General features: G+C 38.7%; 1 protein-coding gene across 2 annotated transcripts in view; it reads left to right on the top strand.

Moving 5' to 3' along the window:
- The window catches only part of LRGUK (leucine rich repeats and guanylate kinase domain containing), a 118188-nt gene that overhangs the window by 13901 nt on the left and 81951 nt on the right, over positions 1-22336 (top strand). For both annotated transcript variants that reach the window (XM_029233839.1, XM_029233840.1), the window contains exons 4-6: positions 8388-8488; positions 12113-12194; positions 21587-21711. In XM_029233839.1, the coding sequence (XP_029089672.1) occupies positions 8388-8488; positions 12113-12194; positions 21587-21711 (308 nt within the window). The remainder of the gene's footprint in view (positions 1-8387; positions 8489-12112; positions 12195-21586; positions 21712-22336) is intronic.

The raw sequence follows: 22336 nt of genomic DNA on the forward strand, positions 1-22336 counted from the left end.
CTACTCCAGGACAGGGCCCCAGTACTCAGCTGTGCTTCCTTCTCCTGGCCTGGGAGTGACTTTGTCACCTGGTGAAGGGTAGAAGCACCTTGCTGGGCCTCAGGTGTGGAGGCTTTGTTCTCCTCCAGAGGCCATCTTCTGAGGGGCTTTGATCACTGGGTGTGTGATCTAGAGTTAAAAGATGGGTGGAGAAGCAAGTTACAGGTAGAGATGGGGCTGTAAATCCTTGTCATGTGATTCTTTCTGAGCCTTTCCCTAATCCTCCTGCTGTCCCAAATTCCACCTGCTGTAAAGTCCCAGAACAAAGCAACATAATGCTTCACTATTTTTCTTTCTTTTTTTTTGTCCCCTGCATCGGCAGGTGGATTCTTAACCACTTAGCAACCAGGGGAGTCCCCAGATTGTGTTTTTAAAATCATTTTCTCATTGTTTTTCTATTTTATTTAAAAAGTTAAACTTTTATCTATATAGCTAAATATTGGTTATCAAAACTGGTATGTTTGATCTTATTCTGTTATCTTATTTTCTTTTTTTACATGTATCCATGATTTCTTCCTTTTTTTTTATTTCTTATTTTTTTATTGGAGTATAATTGCTTTACAACGGTGTGCTAGCCTCCACTCCATAACAAAGATGCTTCACCATTTTTATGTCGTGTATATATTTTCATTAGAGGCGAGTATTAGCACAATAGTCCTTGACTTAGTATTCTAGGTTCAGAACATTGGCTTGGGATAAAATGCAAAACTCAGACATACTTTTTAAGCAGTGCAAAATCACAGTAAAATAATAATAATTTAAATCACTTCAAATAATTAATGAGATTTAAGATTCAGTCCATCTAAAACAAAATTTAATTTATAACAAAGAATGAATTGTGGCACTTTTAGTCTTCCTGAAAACACCTAATGCAGTTATTTAGGGGCTAATTATCAAGAGGAATATCTCAGGCTTTAGTTCCTCCAAGGCTGGCTTTTTTTTTTTTTAATATCTTTATTGAAGTATAATTGCTTTACAATGTTGTGTTAGTTTCTGCTTTATAACAAAGTGAATCAGTTATACATACACATATATCCCCATATCTCCTCTCTCTTGCGTCTTCCTCCGATCCTCCCTATCCCACCCCTCTAGGTGGTCACAAAGCACCGAGCTGATCTCCCTGTGCTATGTGGCTGCTTCCCACTAGCTATCTATTTTACATTTGGTAGTGTATATATAAGTCCATGCCACTCTCTCACTTTGTCCCAGCTTCCCCTTCCCGCTCCCCGTGTCCTCAAGTCCATTCTCTACATCTGCATCATTATTCCTGTCCTGCCCCTAGGTTCTCGATAACCTTTTTTTTTTTTATATTCCATATATGTGTGTTAGCATACAGTATTTGTTTTTCTCTTTCTCACTTACTTCACTCTGTATGACACACTCTAGGTCCATCCACCTCACTACAAGTAACTCAATTTCGTTTCTTTTTATGGCTGAGTAATATTCCATTGTATATATGTACCACATCTTCTTTATCCATTCATCTGTCGATGGACACTTAGGTTACTTCCATGTCCTGGCTATTATAAATAGAGCTTCAGTGAACATTGTGGTACACGACTTTTTGAATTATGGTTTTCTCAGGGTAAATGCCCAGTAGTGGGATTGCTGGGTCGTATGGTAGTTCTATTTTTAGATGTTTAAGGAAGCTCCCTACTGTTCTCTGTAGTAGATGTATCAAATTACATTCCCACCAACAGTGCAAGAGGGTTCCCTTTTCTCCACACCCTCTCCAGAATTTATTGTTTGTAGATTTTTTGATGATGGCCATTCTGACTGGTGTGAGGTGATACCTCATTGTAGTTCTGATTTGCATTTCACTAACGATTAATGATGTTGAGCATTCTTTTATGTGTTTGTTGGCTGTCTGTATATCTTCTTTGGAGAAATGTCTGTTTAGGTCTTCTGCCCATTTTTAGATTGGGTTGTTTGTTTTTTTGATATTGAGCTGCATGAGCTGCTTGTAAATTTTGGAGATTAGTCCTTTGTCAGTTGCTTCATTTGCAAATATTTTCTCCCATTCTGAGGGTTGTCTTTTGGTCTTGTTTATGGTTTCCTTTGCTGTACAAAAGCTTTTAAGTTTCATTAGGTCCCATTTGTTTATTTTTTTTTCCCATTTCTCTAGGAGGTGAGTCAAATAGGATATTGCTGTGACTTATGTCATAGAGTGTTCTGCCTATGTTTCCTCTAAGGGTTTGATAGTGTCTGGCCTTACATTTAGGTCTTTAATCCATTTTGAGTTTATTTTTGTGTATGGTGTTAGGGAGTGTTCTAATTTCATTCTTTTACATGTAGCTGTCCAGTTTCCCAGCACCATGAAGAGGGTGTCTTTTCTCCATTGTATATTCTTGCCTCCTTTATCAAAAATAAGGTGACCATATGTGTGTGGGTTTATCTCTGGGCTTTCTATCCTGTTCCATTGATCTATATTTCTGTTTTTGTGCCAGTACCATACTGTCTTGATTACTGTACCTTTGTAGTATAATCTGAAGTCAGGGAGCCTGATTCCTCCAGCTCCGTTTTTCTTTCTCAAGATTGCTTTGGCTATTTGGGGTCTTTTGTGTTTCCATACAAATTGTGAAATTTTTTGTTCTAGTTCTGTGAAAAATGACATTTGTAGTTTGATAGGGATTGCACTGAATCTGTAGATTGCTTTGGGTAGTAGAGTCATTTTCACAATATTGATCCTTCCAATCCAAGAACATGGTATATCTCTCCATCTGTTTATATCATCTTTAATTTCTTTCATCAGTGTCTTATAGTTTTCTGCATACAGGTCTTTTGTCTCCTTAGGTAGGTTTATTCCTAGGTATTTTATTCTTTTTGTTGCAGTGGTAAATGGCAGTGTTTCCTTAATTTCTCTTTCAGATTTTTCATCATTGGTGTATAGGAATGCAAGAGATTTCTGTGCATTAATTTTGTGTACTGCTACTTTACTAAATTCATTGATTAGCTCTAGTAGTTTTCTGGTAGCGTCTTTAGTATTCTTTATGTATAGTATCATGTCATCTGCAAGCAGTGACAGTCTTACTTCTTCTTTTCCGATTTGGATTCCTTTTATTTCTTTTTCTTCTCTGATTGCTGTGGCTAAAACTTCCAAAACTATGTTGAATAATAGTGGTGAGAGTGGGCAACCTGTCTTGTTCGTGATCTAGTGGAAATGGTTTCAGTTTTTCACCATGGAGAACGATGTTGGCTGTGGGTTTGTCATATATGGCCTTTATTATGTTGAGGTAAGTTCCCTCTATGCCTACTTTCTGGAGGGTTTTTATCGTAAATGGGTGTTGAATTTTGTCAAAAGCTTTTTCTGCATCTATTTGAGATGATCATATGGTTTTTATCCTTCAGTTAATATGATGTATTACATTGATTGATTTGCATATATTGAAGAATCCTTGCATTCCTTGAATAAACCCCACTTGATCATGGTGTATGATGCTTTTAATGTGCTGTTGGATTTTGTTTGCTAGTATTTTGTTGAGGATTTTTGCATCTATGTTCATCAGTGATATTGGCCTGTAGTTTTCTTTCTTTGTCATATCTTTGTCTGGTTTTGGTACCAGGGTGATAGTGGCCTCATAGAATGAGTTTGGGAGTGTTCCTCCCTCTGCTAGATTTTGGAAGAGTTTGAGAAGGACATCTCTAAATGTTTGAAAGAATTCACCTGTGAAGCCATCTGGTCCTGGGCTTTTGTTTGTTAGAAGATTTTTAATCACAGTTTCAATTTCAGTGCTTGTGATTGGTTTGTTTACATTTTCTATTTCTTCCTGGTTCAGTTTCAGAAAGTTGTGCTTTTCTAAGAATGTGTCCATTTCTTCCAGGCTGTCCATTTTATTGGCATATAGTTGCTTATAGTAATCTCTCATGATCCTTTGTATTTCTGCAGGGTCAGTTGTTACTTCTCCTTTTTCATTTCTAATTCTATTGATTTGAGTCTTCTCACTTTTTTTCTTGATGAGTCTGGCTAATAGTTTATCAATTTTATGTTCTCAAAGAACCAGCTTTTAGTTTTATTGATCTTTGCTATTGTTTCCTTCATTTCTTTTTCATTTATTTCTGATCTGATCTTTATGATTTCTTTCCTTCTGCTAAATTTGGGGGTTTTTTGTTCTTCTTTCTCTAATTGCTTTAGGTGTAAGGTTAGGTTGTTTATTTAAGATGATTCTTGTTTCTTGAGGTAGGACTGTATTGCTGTAAAGTTCCCTCTTAGAACTGCTTTTGCTGCATCCCTTAGGTTTTGGGTCATCGTGTTTTCATTGTCATTTCTTTGTAGGTATTTTTTTATTTCCTCTTTGATTTATTCAGTGATCTCTTGGTTATTAAGTAGTGTATTGTTTAGCCTCCATGTATTTGTAGTTTTTACAGATTTTTTTCTATAATTGATATCTAGTCTCACGGTGTTGTGGTCGAAAAAGATACTTGATACAATTTCCATTTTCTTAAATTTACCGAGGCTTGATTTGTGACCCAAGATATGATCTATCCTGAAGAATGTTCCATGAGCACTTGAGAAGAAAGTGTATTCTGTTTTTGGATGCAATGTCCTGTAAATACCAGTTTAGTCCATCTTTTTTAATGTGTCATTTAAAGCTCGTGTTTCCTTATTTATTTTCATTTTGGATGATCTGTCCATTGGTGAAAGTGGGGTGTTAAAGTCCCCTACTATGATTGTGTTACTGTTGATTTCCCCTTTTATGGCTGTTAGCATTTGCCTTATGTATTGAGGTGCTCCTATGTTGGATTTCTAAATATTTACAATTGTTATATCTTCTTCTTGGATTGATCACTTGATCATTATGTAGTGTCCTTCTCTGCGTCTTGTAATAGTCTTTATTTTAAAGTCTATTTTGTGTGATACGAGAATTGCTACTCCAGCTTTCTTTTGATTTCCATTTGCATGGAATATCTTTTTCCATCCCGTGACTTTCAGTCTGTATGTGTCCGTAGGTCTGAAGTGGGTCTCTTGTAGACAGCATATATATGGGTCTTGTTTTTGTATCCATTCAGCCAGTCTGTGTCTTTTGGTTGCAGCATTTAATCCATTTACATTTAAGGTAATTATTGATATGTATGTTCCTATTCCCATTTTCCTCATTGTTTTGGGTTTGTTATTGTAGGTCTTTCTCTTCTTTTGTGTTTCCTGCCCAGGGAAGTTCCTTTAGCATTTGTTGTAAAGCTGGTTTGGTGGTGCTGAATTCTCTTAGCTCTTGCTTGTCTGTAAAGGTTTTAATTTCTCCGTCGAATCTGAATGAGATCCTTGCCAGGTAGAGTAATCTTGGTTGTAGGTTCTCCCCTTTCATCACTTTAAATATGTCCTGCCACTCCCTTCTGTTTTGTAGACTTTCTGCTGAAAGATCAGCTGTTAACCTTATGAGGATTCCCTTATATGTTATTTGTTGCTTTTTCCTTGCTGCTTTTAATATTTTTTCTTTGTATTTATTTTTTGATTGTTTGATTAATATGTGTCTTGGTGTGCTTCTCCGTGGATTTATCCTGTATGGGACTGTCTGTGCTTCCTGGACTTGATTAACTAGGGAAGTTTGCAACTATAATCTCTTCAAATATTTTCTCAGTCCCTTTCTTTTTCTCTTCTTCCTCTGGGACCCCTATAATTCGAATATTGGTGCATTTAATGTTGTCCCAGAGGTCTCTGGGACTGTCCTCAATTCTTTTCATTCTTTTTTCTTTAATCTGCTCTGCAGTAGTTATTTCCATTATTTTATCTTCCAGGTCACTTATCCATTCTTCTGCCTCCATTCTTCTGCCTCAGTTATTCTGCTATTGATTCCTTCTAGAGAATTTTAAATTTCATTCATTGTGTTGTTCATCATTGTTTGTTTGCTCTTTAGTTCTTCCAGGTCCTTGTTAAACGTTTCTTGTATTTTTTCCATTCTCTTTCCAAGATTTTGGATCATCTTTACTGTCTTTACTCTGAATTCTTTTTCAGGTAGACTGCCTATTTCCTCTTCATTTGTTTGGTGATGGGTTTTTACATTGCTCCTTCATCTGCTGTGTGTTTCTCTGTCTTCTCATTTTGCTTAACTTACTGTTTTGGGGTCTCTTTTTCACAGGCTACATGTTCGTAGTTCCCGTTGTTTTTGGTGTCTGCCCCCAGTGGCTATGGTTGGTTCAGTGGGTTGTGTAGGCTTCCTAGTGGAGGGGACTGGTGCCTGCGTTCTGGAGGATAAGGCTGGATCTTGTCTTTCTGGTGGGGAGGACCACGTCAGGTGGTGTGTCTGGGGTGTCTGTGACCTTATTATGATTTTGGGCATCCTCTCTGCTAATGGGCGGGGTTGTGTTATTGTCTTGCTAGTTGTTTGGCATAGGGTGTCCAGTACTGTAGCTTGCTGGTTGTTGAGTGGAGCTGGGTCTTCGTGTTGAGATGGATATCTCTGGGAGAACTTTCGCCATTTGGTATTACGTGGAGCCGGAAGGTCTCTGGTGGACCAATGTCCTGAACTCGGCTCTCCTACCTCAGAGGCACAAGCCTGACACCCGGCTGGAGCACCAAGACCCTGTCAGCCACACGGCTCAGAAGAAAAGGGAGAAAAAAGGAAAGAAAAAAATAAAATAAAGTTATTAAAATAAAAAATAATTATTAATAATTTTAAAAAGAGAGCAACCAAACCAAAAAACAAATCCACCAATTATAACAAGTGCTAAAAACTATCTCAAAAAAGAAAAGAAACAGAAACTGGACAGACAGAACCCTAGGGCAAATGTTAAAAGCAAAGCTATACAGACAAAATCACACAAAGAAGCATACACACTCACAAAAAGAGAAAATAGAAAAAAAAAAAAAAAATATCATTGCCTCCAAAGTCCGCCACCTCAATTTGGGATGAATCATTGTTTATTCAGGTATTCCAGAGATGCAGGTTACATCAAGTTGATTGTGGAGGTTTAATCCGCTGCTCCTGAGGCTGCTGGGAGAGACTTCCCTTTCTCTTCTTTGTTGCACAGCTCCCGAGGTTCAGCTTTGGATTTGGACTTGCCTCTGCGTGTAGGTCACGTGAGGGCGTCTGCTCCCGCTCAGACAGGGCGATGTTAAAGGAGCAACCGATTCGGGGGCTGTGGCTCACTCAGTCCGGAGGGAGGGAGGAGTACGGATGCAGGGCGAGCCTGCGGCGGCAGAGTGGGGTGCGCCGTGCGTTCTCCCGGGGAAGTTGTCCCTGGATCCCGGGACCCTGGCAGTGGCGGGCTGCACAGGCTCCCGGGAGGGGAGGTGTGGATAGTGACCTGTGCTCGCACACAGGCTTCTTGGTGGCGGCAGCAGCAGCCGTAGCGTTTCATGCCCGTCTCTGGAGCTCGTTTAGGCAGTGCTCTGAATTCTCTCTCCTCACACACCCGAAACAATGGTCTCTTGCCTCTTCAGCAGCTCCAGACCTTTTCCCGGACTCCCTCCCGGCTAGCCGTGGCGCACTAGCCCCTTCAGGCTGTGTTCACGCAGCCAACCCCAGTCCTCTCCCGGCGCTCCGACCGAAGCCCGAGCCTCAGCTCCCAGCCCCGCCCGCCCCGGTGGGTGAGCAGACAAGCCTCTCGGGCTGGTGAGTGCCGGTCGGCACCGATCCTCTGTGCGGGAATCTCTCTGCTTTGCCCTCCGCACCCCTGTTGCTGCGCTCTCCTCCACGGCCCCGAAGCTTCCCTCCCCCCACCCCCCGCCACCCCCTGTCTCCGCCCACGAAGGGGCTTCCTAGTGTGTGGAGACTTTTCCTCCTTCACAACTCCCTCCTAGAAGTGCAGGTCCCGTCCCTATTCTTTTGTCCCTGTTTTTTCTTTTTTCTTTTGCCCTACCCAGGTACATGGGGAGTTTCTTGCCTTTTGGGAGGTCTGAGGTCTTCTGCTAGTGTTCAGTAGGTGTTCCGTAGGAGTTGTTCCACATGTAGATGTATTTCTGATGTATCTGTTGGGAGGAAGGTGATCTCCGCGTCTAACTCCTCCGCCATCTTGGTCTCCCCTAAGGCTGGCATTTTTGAAGCATTGACTGTTAGCAGCTCAGGGGAGAGTGAGCTGGGCCACAAGGAGGCCTCGGTCATTTCTTTCCTGGTTGTGATGGAAGGGGATGGGACAGGTGGGGGACCCTGGAGAAGGTGGTTAAATTGTGGGCTCATGGTGCCTTTTCCACACTGTGTGTGTGTGTGTGTGTGTGTGTGTGTGTGTGTGTGTGTGTTGTGTGTGTGTTTTGCATATTCCTATTTTTATTCATTTCACTCATCTGGAATAATTAAGTTGTGCTTCCAACTGGTATAGTTTTAAAATGTTCTGATATAATGTATGCTGTTTTTAATGACTTTGTCTAAGTTTTGTTTTATTGACTTACCTTATTCTTTATTCATTTTACCCCCCAGATTTGTCTTGTGTGAGCTGTATGCCTTATCTTCTAGAACTTAATGCTTCTCAGAATAAACTGACGACATTCTTCAATTTCAAGCCACCCAAAAATCTCAAGGTAGATTTTATTAATACACTAATTACATGTGTTAACTGGTTTGTGAAATACATTAACGAGCAAAAAAGCACTAAAAGAGAATTCAGAGAGAATAAGACAGAGGAGAAATGAAATAAAAAAGGAGAAGGATTTGTGTATCATTTACTTTAGAAAAGGGAGATAGTCTTTCAAGAGATTATCTTTTTCGGAAGCTTTGCTAAAACCTAGTGTCCAAACCAATGAACTAACTTCTTTCTCTTTTCTCTGCTTCATTTAAATACTAGTTATTGTTTGTGTATTTTTATTATAGCAGAACAATTTTATACCTGAAAATTCTGTAAAAATTTCCTGGGGGCTTAAATTTTGCCTTCTTTATTCATCCAACCTTTACTTTTGTTTAGAAAGCAGTGATTTCAGATCTTCATTCTTGCTTCTCTGCACTTGCTTTTGCATTTCTGAGGCAGAATGAAACTCTGTGAATGGTGGTTGATGGAGCAGCTCACTCTGCTGTGGAGCACAGTGGCTCATACTTTAACGTGTGTGTAGATCATGTGGCGTTCTTGTGAAAATGAGGTTCTGATCCAGTAGGTCTGAGGTGGGCCTGAGGCCCTGCTTTCTGACAGCCTTCCTAATGAGCCATTGCTGCTGGTCCATGGACCACACGTAAGCAGAGAGGTCATAGATAAATGGTACTCCGATTTTCTGCACACTGGAATCACCTGGAGAGTTTTAAAGACTACTGATGCCTGGATTCCACTGCCAGATATTCTGGTTCATGTGGTCCAAGGTAAGGCCTGGGTGTGGGAATTTCTAAAAGACCCCGCCCAGGTGGCTCTAATGTGCTGACAAATTTGGGAACCATTGCCGCAGCTTGGGACGAGTATTTTTCTATTGGACTCAAATATTTCATTAAAAAGTTGTTTTAAGGAGTGGACATCAATGATTGCCTTTTATTACCTATTAGTTTTATTTTGTTTACAAGCCAAATTAATGTAGATCCAACGTATTCTGCTGGATCTTGCACAAATATAAGTCTGTTTGAAATTAAGAATCTGACATCCTCCATACTGTCAGTGAGACGCCTTTCTTAATTTTTCTTCTTTTATTTCACTTGCTACATTTTTATCAGTAGTGAGTTTTTTCCCTTTGAAATTACAGTTATTGCTGTGGTGACATTTGTTTATCCAGAAAAGCCGCACAAGGTGCCTGTTTGTCCTCAGTATGGGGCCTTGTGGTCTCCAGGTCATCAGGAATTGTTCTTGCAGAGCTGTCTTGATTCTCCCTCCTTTGCTGTCCCCTTCTGCTTTGCCCTAAGCCCCAGTGAAATCAGCCATGGCAAGAGCGTGACCCCCTTCCTTGGGAAAAACTTGCCTGGAGTTTCTTTCATTCACAGCCTTGCCTCACCCCCTCCCCAAAAGACTGCACAAGTAAACAAAAATCAGATACCCCATCTTTTTTTTTAGAGCAGTTTTAGGTTCATCGCAAAATTGAGGAGAAAGTGCAGAGATTTCCCATATATCTCCTGCCCCCACAAATGCACAGCCTCCCCATTATCAACATCCCCCACCAGAGTGAGACATTTGTTACACTCAAACCTGCACTGACACATCATAATCACCCGAAGTCCACAGTTTACATTAGGATTCACTCTTGGTGTTGTACATTCTGTGGGTTTGGAAAAATGTATGGTGATGTGTTTCCATCGTTACGTCAGATACCTCAATGTTTAAGTTCCTAGAGGATTAAGAGCAGATGTATTGGTAACTTTAGGAAAGTGCTTGCAAAGTGCCAGAGTGCCCCTGACAAGGTACTTCAACCCTATGTGAACCCTAAGTGAACCCTTTGTGAACCTGGGAGGGGAATGACTGAGGCCTTCCAATGTTTTCAATGCAGTGTCTTACTAAATCCTCCCAATAGAACTGTGAGGCAGCTGGGATGGTCCCATTTTACAGATGAGTTTGCAGAAGCACAGAAAGGTTAAATAACTTACTTAACCTTTGCTGGGAGGTCACAGGGCTGGCACTGAACCCCATGTCTGAGACCCAAAGCCCATTTTTCCAGTAAATCACGCTTGTGTATAATGTCTCACCATCTCGGAAAGCTCTGCTTATGTTTCATTTATTATCTATGTGCCTTGTGCCACCAACCAAAGAAAGCATACATGTCCCAAAGAGCAGGAGCTTATACTTGCACCCTTTTTGTATTTCCTAGAATGGTTTTGCTCTTAGTAGGTGAAGAAGGTTCGTTTGATTGATGGGCACTTCTTACAAGCTCTGGGTTCCAGTGGAACTCCCAGTGGGAGTCAGGGCAATATCATAACCCTTTTAAGGTCTCTCAACAAGCCCAGTATCATAAGTGCATGGAGGGCACAGTATTGGCATATAGTCCCAACAGGTGTGTAGTTAGCTAGGTATCATGAGCACACACAAGCTGTGGCACAAGAATGAAAGGTGTTGATGGAAAAATGTCAGCTATAAGTAAACCTAGATAATTATAAGTGTATTTCTAGCCCATCATTATTATATAGAAGAAAAACACGAATGAGAGATTTCATTTTATCATGCCAAACTGATTTTTTAATTAAGTCATGGAATGCATTTTACATAGTTGCAATTTATATGTGCATAAAATTTTGTTTCTGATTTTTTTTTAACAGGATTTGTTTGCACATTTCTATTTCTTCACATGATTCACATACTTGTATTTTACTTACTATGCAGTCTTGTTGCTGTATTGTAATCAACTTAACCAATTTTCTACACTTGCCACTTGAGCTGTTTTCAAAGAAGTTTTTTTTAGTGTCCAGTATTTAAAGTATTTAGTATTTAATACATTGATAAAAATAATCTTAGTGCATGGGTTGGGGGAGGTAAAATTACTGTTTTAAAGGGCACAGGAAGATAACAATAGTACTTATTATATAATTGCTTGATAGCTTTCCAGAAAATGATCACCATGTGCCTAGCACATTAAAGCAGTGTTTAAAAATATATATATTTTTTTATCTTTTGCCAGTAGGTGAATAATTAAAGTTATTTAATGTTGTTTTTCTTTCTCATATTTTTGAGTAGGAACAACTAATTTTGTTGAAAATGCTTTCCTAAGATAGTCAAGTTTGAGAAAGGGTGCTGAGTGGACGAGGTATAGCCTGAGGGATGAATAAGAAAGACTTTTCTGGCCTTTAGGGGGTGACACAGGAGAGTAAATTGAGCCAGAAACAGAAGGCAAAGAAGCCAGAAGCAAGATGTGCATATAAAGTAAATGAACACAGGCTATTGGGCGTCAGCAAAAACGAAGACATGGTGGTTAGTAAGGGTGAAACTGAGGTAAGCTCTGAAGGAAGATCAAGAAAGTTTAAAATAAGTGCTGAAAATGGGGAGAGTGACTGAAGAAACAGAAAGCGTTTCTGTTGCGCGGCTGTCCACGCCATCCACGGGTAAGGGTCTCCCCCTTAGTACCCCTCAAAGTGGCCAGACGAGCGTCCCAGCTAGGAAGCGATTAAACACAAAGGAAGTACGTTAGCCTGAGTGTATTTTCAACTATGAATTGTAACCCCTCATCAGAAAATACATTCTTGTTGTGCAAGTAATTGTGTGGTTAAGATGAATGAGAAAGTATAACAGCCTGCTCTCTTTCTCTTACCAGAAGGTGGATTTCTCCTACAACCAAATTTCAGAAATGTGTGATTTGTCGGCATATGAGTCTCTCACGAAACTAATTTTGGACAGTATCCTTTGAATGATTAAAGGGGAAAGTTTGATTAAGAGGCCCATTAATACATGTGTACTGGATGACCTGAAATAGTGCGGGATAGGCACTTTACTAGAGATGTGTGACTCATTTAAACGGTTAAGAATTGATATTCACAAAATGAGGATATTTTACTGACCAAGGAGTAAGAGTGCAAATCAGAGCTTGCCAAGAACATCTTACACCTGAAGAGCTAAGAAGACAGTCATTCGTCTGATAAACATAGGCTTATTTTTAATTCTAGAACCGGATAAGAAGTTCTGTTTTACCCGACTCCTTTCTTCAAATTTACTTGAACTGGGACCTTATTTTATGTAAATTCAGTATCTGAAAATCCAGATACGGCCAAAATTAGTGATTATTTATTTTACAAAAGAATTCACACTAAGTTCCCTTTAACTAGCAAGCCTCTCTAGTGTATCTCAAATGACGCTTTCATAAAAATTTTAAAAAAGTAAAACCAACAATTTTTGATTCGCATGCAACTTCAAGAACATATCTGTTGCATGAGCCAGGCTCCTGTGCAAACAGAGCACCTACCTTAACATAGACACACTCCAGCTTCTGGACCCTAAGGGGTTGACTGGGGATCTGTGAGTTTAATGAGCTTGAGTCTCTTCCTTGCCCTAGAGACCAGTGTTCTCTGGATGATAAGGGAACAGCGCCTTCTCTTTCTCAGTATCTTTCTACCCCCCTGAGGATTTTTCAGGGCAGAGTGGAGAACGAATTGATTGCCCTTGGATACCTCATTCCAGGGATGTGGCAGCAGCTCGTACACACTAGTAATGAGGCTGAGATGTGGGGAGAACAGAAGGTACGTTTTCTTGAAGACATATTTTGTAGGAAAAACGCTTTATTTGTATATGATGGAAAGCGTAAAACATCACATCACTCTCTTTAGAACTTGTGTGTGAAAATGAGCAATTAGTGGACATTTAGAGGGTGCTCTTGAAACGAGCAAGTTTTCCTGAACGTAGCTGAATGAGAAAATGATCAAAATGAAATGTTTTGATGACAAACTAAAAGTAGTACACATTAGCGGCACCCGTCCATAGAACCTGCACTTTATGCTTGACTGTATATATATTTCATTTGGAAAGAGATAGAGTCTGACGGCCCAGAAGCTGTCTGGCTCAGAGATCTACTCATCTCAGGCCATCTAGAAGAATGCTCCTCAGGGACCACCAGCAGTGTCAGCATTGCCTGGAACTCCTTAGAAATGCAGACTCTTGGATGCTACCCCAGACCTCTGAAATCAGAATCTGCATTTTTAACAAGACCCCCAGGTGATGTGAGTTCATATTAAAGCTTGAGGAGCCCTGGTCTAGCCGTCAGCTGCCCCTCTAAACTCCAACCAGACAAAAGGGATTGAGCATCCAGAGCTCCTTCTGTTCTTCAGTGCACCCTGAGTGAGAATGGTGACACGAAAGTCTGGAGTTCTGTCTCCCAGAAAATATTCTATGTGCAAGCATGGAATTGCCAGAGAAAACTTCACAGTATTTTGGACTGAAAATGGAGGATGCATTTTAAAACATTTCTATCATGAAAGTCTTAATTTCTACATAAATTTATCTTTCCATGTAAAAAGCTAAACTGTTGTGACTTTGTAAATGTCAACGGAGGAAAGAATCAGGGTTTTTTAAACTTGACTTCAGATGTAACAATGGAGCCTTATCTCCAAAGTGTAAAAAGCTTTATTACATCAGAACCGATTGGAATTCAGAACATAGACACATAATTAGAATGTAAATACCGTGGCACTATTCCTCATCTTTGTTTTTAAAAATGCAAAGACAAACACCCAGAACTAGCTCCCCTTCATAAACTACCTCTTAGACAGCTTATGGTTTTGAAAAGAGAGTAGGCTAATTTTTAAACAGTGCTAACTATGCCTCTTTCTTATGTTCTGTTCAGGCATATCATATTGTGTACAATTATGTAATTAGAGTTTTGAAAAGACTTAAAAGCTTTGAGATAAAAAAGAATTTCTAAACAACTTTTTAATGCCAGAACATTTAAAAACTTAGATGAAATAGATAAATCCCTAGAAAAATGTTATACACCAAAGCACTGACTTGGAGATAGAAACCCTGAGTAGTCCTATAACTATAAAACTAGTTCATTACAAATTAAAATCAATTAAATTAAAAATCTGCATACAATAAAACCCAACTTTCAAAAACAAACCTTTCAAAAATGAACAAATTCTTTCAAAGGTTTAAAATAGAAGGCACATTCACAATTCATTTTAATGAGGTTACTTTGTTACCCAAACCAGACAAGGAACAGTAAGAGAAAAGAAAATGACAGGCTTATTTCACTTGTGATATAGATGTAAAAATCCTAAACAAAATATTAGCAAACCGATTCTGACAGTATATGTAAAAGATAATATACCATGACCAAGTTAGGTTTATCTCATGAATGTAAGGGTAGTTTAACATTAGAAAATTTTAAAATGTCATTAACGACATGAACAGATTAAGGGAAATAAATCATATGATAAATAGATATAGAAGCTCAATAGATACAGAAAATTTAATAGAATCCATTCTTCATTCACAATAAAAACTTTTAGTAAACTAGTAATAGGGAGTTTCCTCAACTTGATAAGAATGTCAACAAAAATATTTGAAACAAACTTTATCCTAACTGGGGACATGTTCTAAGCACTCTTTAAAATCAAGGATACAAGAGAAGATAACCGCCTTTGCCACTTCTAACCGTCATTGTTTAAGAGGTCTTACTCAGCAGCATAAGATAAAGAAATGAAAGCAAAGTATAAAGATGGATAAGGAGAAAAAGTCATTTTTTGCAAATGAGATGATTGTCTACAGAATATAAAAAAGAACTTGCAATAAACTACTAGAAATAATAGAGTTTTGGGAGTTCCACAAGGTAGTTGGATATGACTTCAATAAACAGAAATCGATTGCATTACTCTACACCACAAACAAGCAACTAGAAAACACAACCTTGAAACGCCATTTACAAGAATATGTATCTTATTAAAGATGAATAAGACCTGTCGGGGGAACATAATAAAACTTTATTGAAGGATATTAAAGACCTGACTAAAGGGAAATATAGTATGTTCCTGGATATGAAGATGGGAGAAGATGTGTAAATATAATTTTATAGAAAATGAATCAGAAAGGCTAACAAACATATGAAGACATGTCAACCTCATTTGTATTCAGAGAAATGCAAGTCAAGCTCACGATATACTATATCCATTCAGTTGACAGAATGTAAGAAATCTAAAAATGCCATGTGTTGGAGAACACATAGGTCAAGAGGATCTCTATTTTTCTTCCTTATGGGTGTGAAATTTGTTCAACCACTGTGGAAAACAGTTTTGTGCAATCTTGTAAAATTGAACATCCACGTTTTCTATGATCTAGCACTTTCATTCCTATATATAGGAAGTTTAGCATACGTGTACCTGGAGGCTTATAATAGCAAAAAACTGAAATAGCCCAAATATTCCTTGATAAGAGAGCATAAATAAATTATGGTATACTGATACAATAGAATTATCATATAGTTGTGAAAATGAATAAACTGTATATATCTCCATGCACCAGTAAAGTTGACTATTAATAAAACAAAATACAATTTTTTAAAATTAAAAAAAAATTTTTAATTAGAAATTTTAAAAAAAAAATTTTTGCCTGCGTTGGGTCTTCGTTGCTGCACGCGGGCTTTCTCTAGTTGCGGTGAGCGGGGGCTACTCTTCCTTGCGATGCGTGGGCTTCTCATTGCAGTGGCTTCTCTTGTTGTGGAGCACGGGCTCTAGGCGTGCCGCCTTCAGTAGTTGCAGTGCGTGGGCTCAGTAGTTGTGGCTCGCGGGCTCTAGAGCACAGGCTCAGTAGTTGTGGTGCACAGGCTTAGTTGCTCTGTGGTATGTGGGATCTTCCCAGACCAGGGATCGAACCCGTGTGCCCTGCACTGGCAGGCGGATTCTTCACCACTGCGCCACCAGGGAATTCCAAACCAAATATAATTTAGGTATAAAACCAAAGGGGAAAGGGAAGAAGAAATAGGCAGTTCAGCCTAGGGGTTATCTCTGAGAGGGAGCCGTCAAGACGTGACAGGAGAGGTGTGCAGAGGTAGATGTAACTCACTGCTAATGTTCTACTTCTTGGGCTGGGAATGGTGGTGGTTTCAAGAATACTCATCAAATTTTTAAAAGTTAATAAAAGCAGGCCATGTATGGCCAATGATGTGCCTGTCCTCATTAAAATTTTTTTAAATTTGAAACTTAGAAATTAATTTCCTTGAAAACAGTTAGTTACCAAATGTTAAAGTCCAGCTCTATCAGAATTCCCTGGAATTCTGGTCCCCACCCTCCTATTTCTGGTCCCCACCCTCCAGAGCTTTTGGTTAAGTAGGTCTGGGGTGGTACCTGAGAACTTGAATATCTAACAAGTTCCGGGATGATGCTGGCATTGCTGGTCTGAGGACCACACTTTGAGATCCACCCCTCTAAGCTAATCAGTCCTGTCCGTTATATCTTGAATGTCATGCTTTTCTCATTTGCTGCCATTCCATTTGTCCTTTTTTACATGCTTTAGAAATTTGGCTTTTTTAACTTTTGGTATTTATTCAAGCTTTCCTTAGTGAGCATCTGTGTTTTCTATTTGAGGGGAAAAAATTGCACTTTTGTTTAAAATAAAATTAAAAGAGAAGTATAATTATCAATATTAAAAGCAGTTATTTAAAATTAAAAACAAATCAATTAATCAAGCTAGTAGTGCTGACAATGTGATTGTAGTAGATTATGTTAATGCCTCAGAATGAATTGTTAACTGTGAAATAGCCACTTTCTTAGTTAATCTTATTAATGCTATTTTTTCCTTCTGTAGGTGGGCGACTGATGATTGACAATCCCCCCAAATGGAAAGATGATAAACTTTGCCGAGGATTAGCATATTTATTCAGTCTTAAGAAAGGATGCAGTTTATTCTTTACCTATAAATATTAATTGATCATTGGAATTTATTCCATGATTATAGACTCATGAAGTTTTTAAAAAGTGATTTATAGAATTTTTAAATCCAGACAGGACTTTAGGGATCATCTAGTGCTGTTATTTTATGGGAGAGGAGCCTGAGACTCAGGGAAACATCCGATATTATTTGGTAAGTGGTTGAGCTGAGACTAGTCTTCTGCATTCCATTGTTCTTCTCATGTTGCAATTCATTGAATAATTACTACTTTTATCACATAGCCATTTAAAATGTATGCATGTTTCATTTCTTAAAGAGATTCACTCCCATAGTGAAGAACATTTTTCACTGGTAAGGTGATATAGATCCTTCAGGATTGGTTTTGATTAAAGTCATCATTGTGGTTCTTTCCACTAAGAGAATTGTGATGGATTTCCTATTTATTTCTTAGTAACTGTTTTCTGTACACCCGGCCCATATTTTATGGTTGTAGACAAATGAATAAGAGCAAGTGCTGACTTGTGAATAATTCATGTCAAGCACTGTGAACTGCTGACAGCATCGCCCAAATGTAAAAATATATTGTTGGGCTTTTCCCTAGCTGTAAAGTTATGCTTATGTGCCTTTGGATTCCTTCACTCAGTTTCCACGAGGATCTAACATTCCACTGTAAAAGATTTATTCACAGAATCATAAAATTTTAGAGCTGGAATGCAGTATGATGATCTTGTGTTCTCTGAGTCTCTTTCTCCTGATAGTAGCCTTTTAAAATTCAACTATACCTAAGAGGATTAACTCAATAAGCTAATTCATTGTAACAGTTTAGTGGCTTATCTGATTATATTTCTTCTTATCGGAATGTCCCAAGACTTATGAAAGAACATGAAAGAATAATGTTAGGAGGAAGGGCAAGTAACATTTCATGAAGGTTCTTAAGAAAAGGGGAGATTGGAGAGATAAAGGTATTCCTGAATTTAGAGCTCTGGATGGACCAGTCCTGCATATTGACTGTTGGCATTACTGGCAGTCACATATGATGTGACCATGGGAGTAATTAGCAGGGGAAGCCATTGCGCCACCGTGAAAAGTACTCTTTTCTTAAGAGCTTGACTGCGGTTGACCCTTGAATAATGGTGGGGGTTAGGGGACCGATCCCAGAGCAATCGAATAGCCACACATAACTTTACAGTAAGCCCTTTGTACCCGCGGTTGTGCACCAGTAGATTCAACCAACCTCTACAGGTGGTGTACCACTGTAGTATGTATTTAGTGAAAAAAAAAAAAAATCCATGTATAAGTGGACCCATACATTTCAGACCTGTTTGTCAAGAGTCACCTGTAATTTATAGTGCCTAAAATTCCTTGAAATTTAAAGGGGAGTGAAGAGTTGGGAAATAGGAGATGGTTTCGGTGAAATGAACCTATTTCTCAGCAGAGGTGTTCAGTCAGCTCCTCACCCTTTGCCCCAGTGCTGTGAGTGATGGCAGTGGCAGCTGCAGAAGCCATAGCCATGACTGCAGGGGGGCATCTGTATTCCTCCTCCTTTTGGCCCTTGCAATACTAATTTCATAAAACATGACTTGCCCTGCTAGTCAAAGCTAGAGAGTAAGCTGGATGCACCAAGGGAACGGCCTCTAATGTCTTGGAAAATTACTGTATACAGGCTTTCCTTTTCAGTTCCCATTATCTCTTAACAGTGTCCGGATTCCTGTTTTCTGGTTTTCTAATCCTTGCCTGCTTCCCATGGGAGTGCTTCCTGACTCAGCCACCCACAAGCATTTGTTTTACTCTCTGTTGTAATTCAGAGTATCTTCGTTTCTGTTGAAGCTGAGCTACCAAGACACTAGTGCTCCTGAAATGGGACTTAAAGACTGTTGCTTCCTCTGCTAGATTAAGACATGGCCATTTGAAGTTTTCCGTGCTTAATTTTTCTTACCAAAGATTGCTACACTGAGGATATTTTATTTCATCTATAGAGTGATTGTTTAAATAGCCCAAAGAAAATGGAAGCAGAAAGAAGAGTCGTGTTTGTGAGCATAAGTGTCTATTTGTAGAGCTAGTCTGGCAGGAAGCTTTATGAAAGTGGTTTTGAAATGCATGTTGACAACAAGCCGAACTATGCTTCAGCCCAAGGATTGAATCTGGAACCAGTGAGGAAAATCGAGGAATTTCTGGTTCATTTGGCAATATTTTCTCATCATTGCTTTTAGTTTCTTAATTTAACTCTGTCTCTGGCTTTGTTCTTTCAGAAGCAGTCCTGTCCTGAATGCTCCTTTTTGTGCTGCTGGCCAAGAGGCAGAGGATGTGATTCCTTGGCCTCATGTGCTTGTAATTTAGTAACGACAACAATGGCTTATAATTGTGAGGTACTTGTACAACTCACTCACATACATTTTCTAAATTTTTTCTCATGATCTAACTTTTGGCCTTCATGGCAGCCTGATGTTGTCTCCATTTTACAGATGAAAAATCTGAGCAGAGAGAAATTACATCACGTAACTAGTAAGTGGTAGAGTTAGGATAACTACAAATAATTATGAGGCAAAATGTATGTTTCTGTGATACTTACAGTCCCTTCCTTTCTCTTAAAAAATTTGTTGATTCTGTGATTAATCTCCATAGGTGGGGTGTTAGAAGTTGACCAGAAAAGGCTTTGAGGAAGAAAGAGTTTGTCTGGAGTGGATACCAAGAATTGGAATTGCTCTGATATTTACAATTATAATAGTCACTGCCAAATTGCCTCCAGAGAGTCTATACCATAATGAACCCTCTCACCCAGTAGTATGAAAGAATCTGTTCTTCAAAAGCTTTAAAATGTTTGCCAAACTGATAGGGAAAGGACAGCATCTTAATTTGCTTTCTCCCGACTACAGGTGAAGCAGAGTGTCTTTTCATATGTTTACCATGTTAGCCACTTGGATTTGCTCTTCTGGGAATTTCCTGGATATATTCTTGCCCCATTCTCTATTGGGTTATTGTCACTCTTTATGTTTTCTAGATAGTAATTCTTTGTATACTATATATGTTGTGAATATATTCGCCCAGTCTGTCACCTGTATTTACTTATGTAATTAAAAACTAATAGAAGTAGGGAAATGAGGTTGTCAAAAAGAAATACTTAAGATGTTGGTTTAATGCAAATGTTAAAAAAGAGAAAAAACTTTAAAAAGTGGAATTTCAAATTAAGTCCTGAAGAATGGGTAGGGTTTAGAAATAAGTAGGAAAGCAGTATTTAAAAAAATTAAGAAAGTCAAGGGGTATATTCCAGAACTATTGAGAAGATTGACCTGGCAGAATTGGAGCATTCTCACTGGATTATTATGGGGGATGAAATTCAATAAATAGGTTTTGCTTAAAGTAAAGGGCCTTAAATGCCAGAGTGAAGAATTTGGAATTCGTCCTGTGAGAATTTTTTAATTGAAGCGTGATATCCAGTCAATATTTTGAAAAAAATTAACCTGACTACAGTGTGTAAGGTGACTTGAGGGCAGGAAGAAATGGATGTTAGAGGTATCCATTGGTGCTAAAGCTGAATTAAGTTGGCAGAGGGGTGAATGACAAGGAAGGACATATTTGAAGAGATGTTTTAAAGCAAAATATGCCAGGTTTTGGTGATGATTGGACGCCCTGAAGATTACAAGTGGCTGAGAAAATGGTGATGTCTTAGGCTACTTGGGAGGGAAAACTGAGCTTGGGTGGAGAAGTGATATTAAATCCTAGAAATTTGCCAGAAAGATTGAGGACAGAGAGAGGTAAGTAGAATTGGTGACTTTGAGTTTGCACTTTTAGGTGACTATAAGGATGGAAAACAAAAGGTAAGAGTTAAATTTTAAAATAACTAGAAAATCAACAGATGAGGAAAAGAAGGCTGAGTTTAGGCCTCATTTATTTTAAAGAGAAGAGAAGCCAATATAGATAGAAGAAAAGGCTATTCCTCTCAGTATCACCCATCTTCTGCAGATGACACCTCCCGGGCTGTTTCCCTGGTTATGGGGATGATAAAGTGCATGTGCCTCTCCAGGGCAACCCTGGATTCAGTTCTGCCTGTGGAAAAGTACAAGAGTTTCTCATGGAGACCATTCAGGAACCAAGGAAAAAACACTGCCAAGGTGGCAGCTTTGAACCACTCTGAAGTGTTTTTCCTCACTGATTAAATGAGTCACATATGAACACAAAGGCAACTGAGCACACTCAAAAGCTATGCCTTTAAAAAAAACAAACTAATTTTACCTGGTGCACTATTAACTTCTATATGAAAAAAATATCATTTTAAGATTTAGCATTCGTCCTATATTAGCATAGAGTACTTTTTTATTTATGCTGTTGCCTGATTTTTCTAATGATGATTTGACACTAATTCATTTTTTCTTCCAAATGTTTCTAATACCATTTTCCTTAAACATAGTCATGGTGATAGGCAATGAGATAGCTGAAATCAACGGACTAGAGCTGTGTAGCAGTCTTACCCACCTTAGTTTGGCCAAGAACAAGATCACAACCATTAATGGCTTAGGAATGTTACCGATCAAAATACTTTGTCTGGTGAGTCTAACAAAAGTGTTACTCTTTATAGAAGTACTAGTTAATGTCTTAGTAAATATATGAATGATAGTTAGGATTTTTCAGTTTTATAAAGAGCTAATTCCTTCATGAAATGTCATTGTCTTTAGTGCTGTTTGCTCCTTTCCATATCTGGGGGGTGTGTGTGGGGTGTGTGTGTGTGTGTGTGTGTGTGTGTGTGTGGTGAATAATTCATGCTAAAGTAAAATGATTTCCTAATTTGGTACACAAATTCCGTTTTTTAAAAGATTGACTTTAACACTGAGAAAGGAAGGCATACTTTTAGCAACTATTAAGAATATTTTTATAATAACCAAGAGATCACTGAAGAAATCAGAAAGGAAATAAAAAAATACCTAGAAACAAATGACAATGAAAACACGATGACCCAAAACCTATGAGATGCAGCAAAAGCAGTTCCAAGAGGGAAGTTTATACCACTACAATCCAACCTCAAGAAACAAGAAACATCTCAAACAACCTAACCTTACACCTAAAGCAATTAGAGAAAGAAGAACAAAAAAACCCCAAAGTTAGCAGAAGGAGAGAAATCATAAAGATCAGATCAGAAATAAATGAAAAAGAAATGAAGGAAACAATAGCAAAG

The sequence above is a fragment of the Monodon monoceros genome, unplaced genomic scaffold (genome assembly GCF_005190385.1).
Source record: "Monodon monoceros isolate NGI ecotype Baffin Bay Population unplaced genomic scaffold, NGI_Narwhal_1 Super_Scaffold_2, whole genome shotgun sequence".
Lineage (NCBI taxonomy): Eukaryota > Metazoa > Chordata > Mammalia > Artiodactyla > Monodontidae > Monodon > Monodon monoceros.